This window comes from Eurytemora carolleeae, unplaced genomic scaffold, assembly GCF_000591075.1.
Source record: "Eurytemora carolleeae unplaced genomic scaffold, Eaff_2.0 scaffold349, whole genome shotgun sequence".
Taxonomy (NCBI): domain Eukaryota; kingdom Metazoa; phylum Arthropoda; class Copepoda; order Calanoida; family Temoridae; genus Eurytemora; species Eurytemora carolleeae.
This window is the reverse complement of record NW_019396296.1, coordinates 269,832-281,556: the sequence shown is the minus strand read 5'-3', so window position 1 is coordinate 281,556 and position 11,725 is coordinate 269,832. Positions and strand designations below refer to the sequence as shown.

Genomic DNA, 11,725 nt, shown 5'->3' with positions numbered 1-11,725 from the left:
TTTTATTTATTGTCTTTAAATATTTTCCACTTTCTTTTGAAAATTTGTCAAGAAACAAAAAAGAGATTTTTTCTGTTTTTTAAACAACAAAAAAATGATAGATTGCCTGTTACTAGGAGGTTATTTATAAATGGTCCCAAGGAGCTCAGATAATTGAATAGCTTACAGGGCTGAATTAATATTTGTTTTTCAAAACAAATGACTCAAATAAATACCTTGGCTAGAATATTAGTCTAGAATCCGTTTATAACCCTTTAACGTTCTAGTTTCCCAACCTAGTTCAAAACATGAACAACTTGACAATGTTATTTTTAGATAAAAATTTAACAAATCGCTTAACTGGAATCATCAATGAAAACCAGCCCTGTTTCGTAAATAGGCATGATTTCAAAATATTACTTTCAATCAAGCCAAACCCTACATTGTTTAAAGCTGATTTTAGTGCATTTAGAAAAATATTTAAAATTGATAACTTGAACTATGGAAAGAATAAAAGATGGATAGATAGATAGACATATCTACAGTATATGTACACTGTATAGATTATAAAAATTCTTCTGAAGTAAGAAGAATGATAGAATTTAATAGATTAAGATTAACAGTTTAGTAAGAAGAGAAAATCTAATTCTACTTTAAACTCAGTCGAATTGTTAGAGATGCTCCTATTTTATCGAACTAGTAAGATGAAAAAAATACAGGTGGACAACTGTTCAGAATGTTAGTAATATATATCTTATATCTAATAATATTAATTTGGTCATCTTGGCGGTCCAATATTTAATAAAACTCAGAAAGTTTCTGGTTTTCAGCGTTATATCGTTCAATATAATCTTTGGATGTGAACACTTTTCACAGATATTAATGAATATTTTCCTTAAAAAATGTTTGCTCGGGAAAAAATGTGGATAAATTCTAGTTTAGCATTTGTTCAAATTTGTAAATTTTAATGAGTGAAATAGTACATTGTTCAAGGCATGTGCATGGCTTCACATGCAACTTGTGCATGCAGTTTATGTTGCATAGTTTCAATGTCAGAATTAAATCATCTCATGAACATATAACAATATGTAAATACAGAGTTTTAGGGCAGAAAATCTGGAAGAAAAATCTTTTTTAGGGGTTCAATATTTTTACATGGTTGAGCATAATTTTCTTATATTTAGTGTTCCCTTGCAAACAATGTTCTATAGGATTATTTGGTTTGGTTTGGTGTACCGCTGGTTTTATTTTAATAATAATTCTATCACTTGAACTTGAAGAAATATCACAAATTCACAAGTTGGCAATATTCCTCCTATCTTATACTTGGCAGTTGGTTCGTAGATAACAAACATAGGTCTAGGCTCTCTAGGCTCTCCTAGATAATTGAATATTTGAACACGTGATAGTTTGAGCATAATCATCTAGCTTCAGATAGTTTATCATCTCACTGCTAGAGCTAGAACTAGGCAGAGCAGTGCTAGATTAATAGTTCTATTGGGGGAGCTAGAGCTGGAGTATATGTTGGGATAATCGTATAGTTTGCTCCAAATAGCTGGAGCTAGTCTGTAACTAGTCTGGGGTATCACGCTGATATTAAGGAGGGGAGAGTAGGTATCCGACTCCATAAAACCATGGACTATTATCTGAAACAAAATTTGTAATTTGAATTATAGATGATTTTATATGTATAATTAATTTTAAATTGTAATGCTGATATTTAATACTTTGTAATTAGCAAGCTTTCATGTTGGTTAATTAGCAATTAAAACAATTTGTTTTGTTTAAATCAATTAGATACTATTTATCTATCTATCTATCTCAAAAATACCTTATCGTTTTCAAACGTCATTGCCTGGCCAGCTTCAGTCCGTTTAAAGGGTCCATGTTTACCATAGTACATCTTACCAGATATATATTTATATATATATATATATTCAGTAGCTTGGGAACCCAGCGTTGCCCAGGTTACTCATAGTTACTCCCGCCGTTTACCCGCGCTTGGTATTAGATTACGATGCTAGCTATTTTTCCCTATACAAATGGACCCACTCAAATTAGAATCTCAAAACCGAGCGAAGAACATTTCAGTGCCCTGTGGTTCTCTTGAGTTCACCTATCAAACGGTCAAGGCATTCCTGAGTTATGATCGACATCCAAACAGACAACCCTAGATTACTACAGGGTGTCACAAAAAAGGGGAATAAGGGTCTACACTCTTCAGACGGTCCCTTTATCTGAGCAAAAAACATTGAAATATTCCTGTTTTTCTAATAGTATCTCAGATAAAGTTTTAAAAAAGGTACCGTAGTGAATTGTTTATGACGGTCCTTCTAGATACGACAAAATGCATGAACATAGAGTTTACGTCATGTTTAGCACATGCCTGTAGTTTAATCTTAGTCCTGAGAAATCCTGATTTATTAAAGGTTCCTCGGTAAAGGGTAAAGAGGTAATTGGAATTGATAAATAAGAAACAGATGCAGACCCAGTCTTAGAACTTTACAGCTTGGGAAATATACTTAAATCATCTTTATAGAACATTAAACGGCTTGTCTCTAATACTGATTAAAGTCTCTCAACCCCCACCCCCCCTCCCTTCTGAACCCATTCATCCCCCCCCCCTTTTCATCGTTACAATTGACAGAGGTTGAACTTGAATCAATGATACATCACTTTTTCTGTTTAAATGGATGGAGTTTCAAAAATTAAGAAATTTTACTTTTTTTTCTGAGCAACATTTTTCAATTTCGTCCGGCCAAAAACCTTTATTTGGATCATGTGAGTTACCACAAAAATATAAACCTATATCAATTGACCAAGCAAATCAGATCATTTTAATTCTTCAATAGTGTACTTTATGAACAAAACAAAGAAATTTAATTCGCATACTTTTCTTAAAAAACAAAAAGAAGGTTTTTTTATGGAATATTTTTGAAAGTAAATCGTCGATTTACCATTTCCAGGACCAAGTGGGGTCCATGAACTGTTTTAGCATTAACTAGATGAAAACCAAGAAACAAGGGACGCATTATATAATTTATAAATAAATATATCCCTGATTGAACCAGTAGTCTGATGAGCTGAACCTTCCCTCGTTATAAACCATCCCTAGAGCTAGGTAACTAGAGTGTACCGCCAGGTTAAAAGGCACGCTCCACATTACAATTAATCTAAACACAGTAAACTATATTCAAATCTAAACATTAAAAGGACTGTTCAGATATTCAGGTTATGTGAGTGTTAATAACCTTATTGTCCTTTAAAAACTCCTAAACCGTGCAGGCAGCTCGTGGAACATTTTCAGGTTAAATATTAAATGTTTTCACGGATTTCTTTGTAATTTTAGTGATTTACAAACCAAACCAAACCAAACAAGTATTACACAACTTTAAATTCCAACCTTTAGAGGTTTTTTGTATAAATTGTGGACGATTTTACATGTTTTCAAACTTATTCAAGGTTTAACTTCAATTTAAATGTAACACAGATTTCATCTGTGGAAAGATGGTGTATTATGAAAGATTAAAATCAACGTTAAAGAAAACTGGAATTACATTTTGTATAAATTCCACAACTTGAAAGTTGGTTGGTTTTCATATCTTATTTTTCATTTCATCGTTTATTTATGTAAATTTTATCTTCCAAAGCTTAAAATAATTAAATTTTGAAGAAATAAAAATTGAGTGTTCAACAATTTTAAATTTTGGAGCAAAATAAATATAAGAAAATGCATGAGTGCACAACATTCGCAACATAAATATATATTATTTTCAAGAAGTGCCAATTCAATATTTATACAGTTAGTTTTTGCCAGTATTTCACACTACTTTAGTCGGAAAATCAAACATTGAACAAAATTTAATTTATTTTGCTTTCTGAATTTACAAACATAAAATGTAATAATATTACAGAACTTTTTTAAGATTGAAATTTCAAACCATTTTGGTCTGATGAATGTCGAGTGAAAATTTCTTTTTTTTAAATTCAATTTTTGTTCATTTCACATTTTTAGTTCGTAAATGGTAGATAAATCGGCTGTATGATAAATGACGTCAGATTATCAAAAAATATATTTATTTTCTTAAATATATTTTGCTACGGACATTACATACCTAAGTTTAAGTCCTTCAATCTGCCAGGATATTGTTCCACAAGTTCCAGTTGCAGTACCGTACTAAACAATACAGATACAGTACCGTACTAAACAATACAGGTACAGTACCGTACTAAACAATACAGTACAGTATCATACTAAACAATACAGGTACAGTACCATTCTAAACAATACAGTACCGTACTAAACAATACAGGTACAGTACCATTCTAAACAATACAAGTACAGTACCGTACTAAAAAAATAAAGGTACAGTACTGTACTAAACAATACAGGTACAGTACCGTCCTAAAAAATAAAGGTACAGTATTGTAATAAACAATACAGGTACAATACTGTACTAAACAATACAGGTACAGTACCGTGCTAAGCAATACAAGTACAGTACCGTACTAAACAATACAGTTACAGTACTGTACTAAATAATACATGTACAGTATTGTACTAAACAATACAGGTATAATCTGTACTAAACAATACAGGTACAGTACCGTACTAAACAATACAGGTACAGTACCATTCTAAACAATACAAGTACAGTACCGTACTAAAAAAATAAAGGTACAGTACTGTACTAAACAAAACAGGTACTGTACCTGTATTTTTTAGTACAGTACTGTACTAAACAATACAGGTACAGTACCATACTAAAAAATACAGGTACATTACCGTACTAAACAATATAGGTAGTAGGTACAATACAAAACTATACATTACAGGTACATTTCCGTACAAAACAATACAGGTACAATATGTTTTATTAAAATATACATAAAATATTAACACAATGTAAAAATATATTATTATATATTAACATGTTATACCATCATGTTCACTAACTCCACAATGTTTGCGTACAAGCACAGCAAATATACAGTAAACCAATAAAATATAAGAAAGGGAAATATATGTTTATATATTCTATTTCACTGCTACAAAGGAACTGAACATTCTTGCCTCTGACTCGAATTTTAAAACCTGTCCAACCTGATGTTGTATTATAGACCTTCAATATTTTTATGACATAATTATGAATTCTGCTAGATCAAATATTCAAAATGAAAATATGTGAGTGTTAAGTTCTATTATAATAACCTGAAAAAGTTTATATATTTGAAACATGTAAATGTATTTTATTTCTACTTATACATAAAATAGTTTACTTTTAAATGATAAAAGGATTTGAGTCTTTGCCATAAACTCAAATTTTCTAATCCCTATATATTTGCAATCCAAAAAGTTTAAACCTTTGACATTTTAAACTCTAATTGTTTTTATCGGTCAGAATTCCTAATTTGAAATATCAAAGGTCTACAACATTGAGTGGCAAAGATAGAGGGATTATAAAATCAGAGTTTGTGGCAAAGACTCAATTCCTTTGCCATATTTAAATAGATCAGCTTGAAATTTACATAATTTGCATAAGTTGAGAAAACTGTTGATATGTTAGAAGTTGTTTGAAGCCCCCTTAGTTAATCTGATTAGTGTGGAGAGTAGATGCTGGACATATTAAACAGTTTAAATCCTCAGGCTAGTTTTCAACATTGAGGGAGAAAACTCAAGGAGGGGGGGGGGGGGCTAGGAGGTAGGGAACAGGAGAGTAAAAAGGCTGGGTGGTGTAAATTTTTTAAATATTTCATGACTTTTTTGTTATTTACGCTACAATCCCTTAAAATTGAATATAAAATAATATGTGACATGTTAGTCCTTGGCCCGAACCACTAAAGTTAGCTGTCTAATTACTTTACTCTTGTCTATGGGGGTGGGGCGCAGGAAGCCGTACCAACAGTTTACATTAATTTGCCCTTTTTTGACTGGACTGGACTTTAAATGTGACATACCCCCTTTAATTTTAAGAGACCACTACCTTTATAAAAGGGTTTTACACGCTGTAATAATCCTCAGTCTTTAATAAAATGCCTCACTATATAAATAAGCTTTCTTCCTTCCCCCCCTCCTCCAAAAAAACACTCTAACTAAATTAACCTAATTAACAAAATCGGCAAATACAAAATAGTTCAAGGCTTGGAAATTAATGGATTTACTGTGAGTTAAGTTGAATTATAGTGTTGGGTGGATATATAATAACAATTTATCAACACTTTTAAAAACGTAATTGTTGACTCAGAATCAGAATCGATTTTTGCCTTCAAATGAAAAATTAAAGCTAAACAAACATTAACACGATCAGGAATTTAGGTTTGAAATAATATTTGCTTCATACAATTTAAGAATTAAATTTAATAAACGATCAAATTTCGTGGTTGACATTCTTATTTAAAAATGTTTAGCAAAGAAAATCAGTTTTTGTTAATTGATATTGAGCAGGTTAAAAGTATTGTCTTAGCATTCAAATGATGTAAACCTTTAATATTTCAAACGTATATTATTTACCTAACAGAATTCATAGTTTGAAATATCTAAGGTCTACGACATTGGGTCTCAAAGATAGGGATTAGAAAATCTGAGTTTGTGGCAACGACTCAATTTCTGTGTATGCAAACAACCGTACAAGATATAAGGACATTATGCCTAAGTTTCGGTTTATATGTAATGTATCATACATATATAGATATAGATATATTGGATAAATGTCTAAAGTTTTGAATACTTACAGTTTTATATGCTTCCATGACCTCCCTTGTTGCTGGGTAAACTGCAGGGGCAGGGTACATATCACTAACATAACCACAGTGACTGCGAACCTACCAGTATTATTAGTATTATTCTTAATCTTATTATTATCATTATTATTATTATTATTATTATTATTATCATTATTATTATTATTATTATTATTATTATTATTATTATTATTATCATTATTATTATTATTATTATTATTATTATTATTATTATCATTATTGTTTAATGTTTGATAGGAAAAATGTTTTTACGATTTAGTTTCTAGACTTAAGAAGGCAACAAAAATCCAAAAAATATTTCGAATAACCAAAATTGTAAATGTATATTTTTGCACGTGACAACAATGATCACTGCACGCTGCAAAAGAAAATGAGACATCAGTTTATTTCTAGAAATCTTTACGGCATCTTTCTTTTTCATTAATTTCTGATCTGCATTGTTTAATTCCTACTCTATTATTTGTTTTGATACTTATCTACTTTATCAAGTATCAGCGAAGTAAAAAACTCTTCTAAATTTTTGGTTTTTAATGCAATGATGAAATTAAGAACTGTATTAATGGAAACTGCGAAAATACAATAATCCTTTATATATGAGATTTAGCAAACATTAACCACTATTTTAAGTAAGAAAGGTTACAGAATTAAATGTCTGGATTTTTTCTAGACCAAAGCAAAAACTGTTTTCCTAAAAGTATGTCGAGAATTTAACTTTTCTTTAAAATAAATCCTTCCATGTGTGAAATGTTGCCCTATACAATTTATGTAATGTTTTCATCACATATTTTAGAAAATATCAGAAATACATTTTTTTTATTTTTCACTTAGAGAACCCTGCACTAGAAACATGCTGTTCTGCTTGATGCTGTATTAAATGTAAAATGAGGAAGTTGAATCTAAAAAATATTGCTCTGAGCTAAATATTCAGTTCCACATGAGAGGTTCACTGATATCTGGTAATATTCATAAATATGTATATTTGTAAAATTCTTTATGGAATTATGTAAATTTTTCCAAGTGAAATAATCCAAGGATTTATTCTAATCCAAGAAATTTGCGAAGAAGGAATAATCAGAAGCCTGGTAATAGTGCAGTAGGTCGAATAGGAACCTGGTAATAGTGCAGTAGGTAGAATAGGAACCTGGCAATAGTGCAGTAGTTAGAATAGGAATCTGGTAATAGTGCAGTAAGTAGAATAGGAACCTGGCAATAGTGCAGTAGGTAGAATAGGAATCTGTTAATAGTGCAGTAGGTAGAATAGGAGAATCTGGTAATAGTGCAGTAGGTAGAATAGGAATCTGGTAATAGTGCAGTAGGTAGATTAGAAACCTGGCAATAGTGCAGTAGGTAGAATGGAACCTGGCAATAGTGCAGTAGGTAGAATAGGAATCTGGTAATAGTGCAGTAGGTAGGATAGGAACCTGGTAATAGTGCAATAGGTAGAATAGGAATCTGGTAATAGTGCAGTAGTAGAATAGGAACCTGGCAATAGTGTAGTAGGTAGGATAGGAATCTGTTAATAGTGCAGTAGGTAGAATAGGAACCTGGCAAAATTGCAGTAGGTACGATAGGAATCTGGTAATAGTGCAGTAGGTAGAATAGGAATCTGGTAATAGTGCAGTAGGTAGAATAGGAACCTGGTAATAGTGCAGTAGGTAGAATAGGAATCTGGTAATAGTGCAGTAGGTAGGATAGGAACCTGGCAATAGTGCAGTAGGTAGAATAGGAATCTGGTAATAGTGCAGTAGGTAGAATAGGAATCTGGTAATAGTGCAGTAGGTAGATTAGAAACCTGGCAATAGTGCAGTAGGTAGAATGGAACCTGGCAATAGTGCAGTAGGTAGAATAGGAATCTGGTAATAGTGCAGTAGGTAGGATAGGAACCTGGTAATAGTGCAATAGGTAGGATAGAAACCTGGCATTAAATAGTACTATAAACTAGAGATTGACAGATTCGACTTTTTTTCATTTTATTCGTTCATCTTTTGTGAACGACCCATTTCGTTGGGGTTTTAACCATTAAAAAAATTATTTCGTTTGTTCTCAAAATTAACATTTATTTTCTATGTATTTCGTTCGCTTTCTCAGTGAAACAATCTTTCGGTAAAATAGTTTGTTCAGTGAAATCGTTTGTTCAAAAGAAACGTTCGTTCAGTGAAATGATTTTTAAGTAATTTCGAACGATTTAAAGTTTTTTTTCGTTCGTTTTTAAAAAATGATAATTTTTTCAATTCTCTAAATGATCCATTTTGTTCGTTCATTGTTTTTTTTTTCTCTGAACGACTCCTTTTTCACGAAAAATTCCCTCGTTCAAGAAACAATGCCCATATTTACTATAAACTCGGCTTTAGTGCAGAAAAGAGGCTTTGAACAAGGCTAAAAACTTTGCTATCGTGCAGAATGGAGGCCTTAATTGAGGCTATGAAAGAAACTTGATGCTAAACCTCAGCAGTAATGTTTTCCAACCATACACTTACAGTGTAGAATACATGTTTACTCTGTTCTCTTATATAGATAAGTGGGCAATGTAGTGTGTATTCTAACACTAATCCCCTTTGTCCTTTAGTATCTCTCTTATTTCTATTTTCTTATGGATAATAAGGTTCATTCACAGATATTTGTTTTTAGAATACTGGGCACAGAAATAGTTATACAAAGCATAATAGTAAATAAGGGATTGTATACTTTGTTACATAATACCATGTGAAACTATCCAGACCTAAGAATGTCCGGTCTGCATTGGAATAAACTCAAATTTCGATATATCATTGAAAAACCTAATTGTTCGAAATTTATGGCCCAAAAAAAATATGAAATAGAAAATACTAAAAATAATAGTTTGTTGAAAATGAATTCGAAATTCAAGGCTCGCCGAATTTTTACCATGAAATCTGATTCGTTGAGCCTTTTAAATATTTCTTAGTTATTGAATTGTATAGTTTATAACTATTTCATTTTTTTTATATAATTTTGACATTAAATTGCTAATAGCACAAATTTTAGACGGTTAACCCTATCCCCGTTGGGGTACTTAAACCAGGATACGCTGGGGGGGGTCAATTTAACCCCCCCCCCTCTAAATCCCAGGTTTTATGTCCAAATATGACAAATGATACATCATTAGAAAGCTCTTGTGCTCTACTTTTAGAATCTGCAAAAAAATTTGCAAATTTGCGAAAATTGAATTTTTTATCGCAAAATCCAGTTTTATAGTAAAAATGTTTGCAAAAAAAAATTTGTCCAAAAAATGACAAATTATACATTTTTGAAAAGCCCTTGACCATGCCATTTCAAATATGCAAAAAATTTTGCAAAATTTTAAATAACCTGATTTTTAATCAAGAAAAACTAAAAATGTGCAAATTTCCTTTGACAGGTTGTTTGCAAAAAATTTGCAATTTTTTTTTCGCAAAACTTGTGCAATCCGTTTCCTTATGTCATAGGCTTTCCAAAAAGCTAAATTTTATCAAAATCTGACAAGTGAAAGTGGGTCAAAACAAAGATTTAGTTTGCTACAGGCAAAAGCAGTCATTCAGGCAGTGTGCCTGAGGACTCAGGCAGTTAGTATTAAAGCCCGGTTTTAGGCCTAAAGGGAGGGCTTTGGGTATGTAAGAAAAGTCAGAAAATTTCAACAGCCTCAGACCAATACTTTTTGAGTTATGTAAAAAAAACTACAGGGGGGGGGTCAAATTGACCCCCCCCCCCAGCGGGAATAGGGTTAAAAATGTTTGTTATTTATTGAGGGATAGGATATTAGAAAAATGCAATCAAGGTTTTAAAGACAATCTTTCTTCTTTTTCAATGAGAAGAAACAATTAGTGTTTGTTTTTCATCGGTAAAATATCCAGGAAATGCCAGAAACTCAAACAAAATACAAGGTTTTCCGCCATTCAAGGCTTTGTTATGTTTATAAGAATAAATGAATTTAACACAAAAAAATGTAAAACTTACAAGCATGCATTTTTAAATATAAATAATATTTATGTTCCTGCATCTTTTCAAGAACAAACATCCAATTTTTCAAATGATTAAACAGTGTAGGTGGATTTTCATCACTTTTTGTTACCAAACAAAGGTGAGCCTACGCAAAAAATCTATGAATAAAGTAAAAAATATTGTTTTATTGGCAAAGGTGTGCAGTAAAAAAATAATATTTCGAATCTATTCTTTTAAAATTCTAGATTTACAAAATGTTAATTTAAGAACCCCCTAAAGAAAGTTTCATGTTCCTTGCCTATTTAACAACACAAAATAAGAAATTTTTCAAACCTTTGTACGTTAAATTAACCCTGCTCTAGATAACGTGACAAAGGTTCAGTCAAAAACAAAGTTCTTTACATAAGAAGTGAAAATAATTTAAATATATCTAGCGCAAGAAATCAACAGATCGACAAACCATAAAAAAAGATTTAAAGTAGGTCTAAACCTACCATGGAGCAAATCAATCTTTATGTATGTTTGGCTGGTCTGTCTGTTTGTTTGCATTAAAAAAACATTAGTTCGTTTGAAGTGCCGTACTTGAAAAGCGAAATTCAAAAGCTAAATATGTTTCTAGAATTCGGGCGCAAAGCTCCCTGAATTTTATACAGAAAAATGACCAGGAGTCTTTCCTAAGTACCCTGATGATTGTGATTATCAGGGCTCATTAAAACAAAATAAACCATTTACAAATTGTCAACTCAGTATCTTAAAATCAAAGTAAGTTAAGGAGTTAAGTTAAGAAGACGACAAGCACTCCTTTGTTTTAAATTTACCACTGTATAAATACAAAATAATAAAAAAAGTGCAGTAGAGCAACATGAGAATACAAATTGTAAATAAAGATTGAATCTTTAACTTACTGGAGTGTGTTTCCCAAAAGAAAAATAAATCAATTGAAATATTCAAATATAATTTTATATTATAAATTTTTAGAAGAATCCATATTTTGTTTCTATAGAAGGGTCTGTCCTAGTATACCCCTCCTCCAAAAAAACACTCTAAC

General features: G+C 31.3%; 1 protein-coding gene across 2 annotated transcripts in view; it reads right to left on the bottom strand.

Moving 5' to 3' along the window:
- Positions 1 to 259: 259 nt before the first annotated feature.
- The window catches only part of LOC111700411 (conoporin-Cn1), a 25,793-nt gene continuing 14,327 nt past the window's right edge, over positions 260 to 11,725 (bottom strand). For both annotated transcript variants that reach the window (XM_023471298.1, XM_023471297.1), the window contains exons 6-10: positions 6,712 to 6,801; positions 4,095 to 4,156; positions 3,038 to 3,152; positions 1,811 to 1,882; positions 260 to 1,625 (exon numbers count right to left, since the gene is read on the bottom strand). In XM_023471298.1, coding sequence (XP_023327066.1) covers positions 1,422 to 1,625; positions 1,811 to 1,882; positions 3,038 to 3,152; positions 4,095 to 4,156; positions 6,712 to 6,801 — 543 coding nt within the window. In that variant the 3' untranslated portion in view covers positions 260 to 1,421. The remainder of the gene's footprint in view (positions 1,626 to 1,810; positions 1,883 to 3,037; positions 3,153 to 4,094; positions 4,157 to 6,711; positions 6,802 to 11,725) is intronic.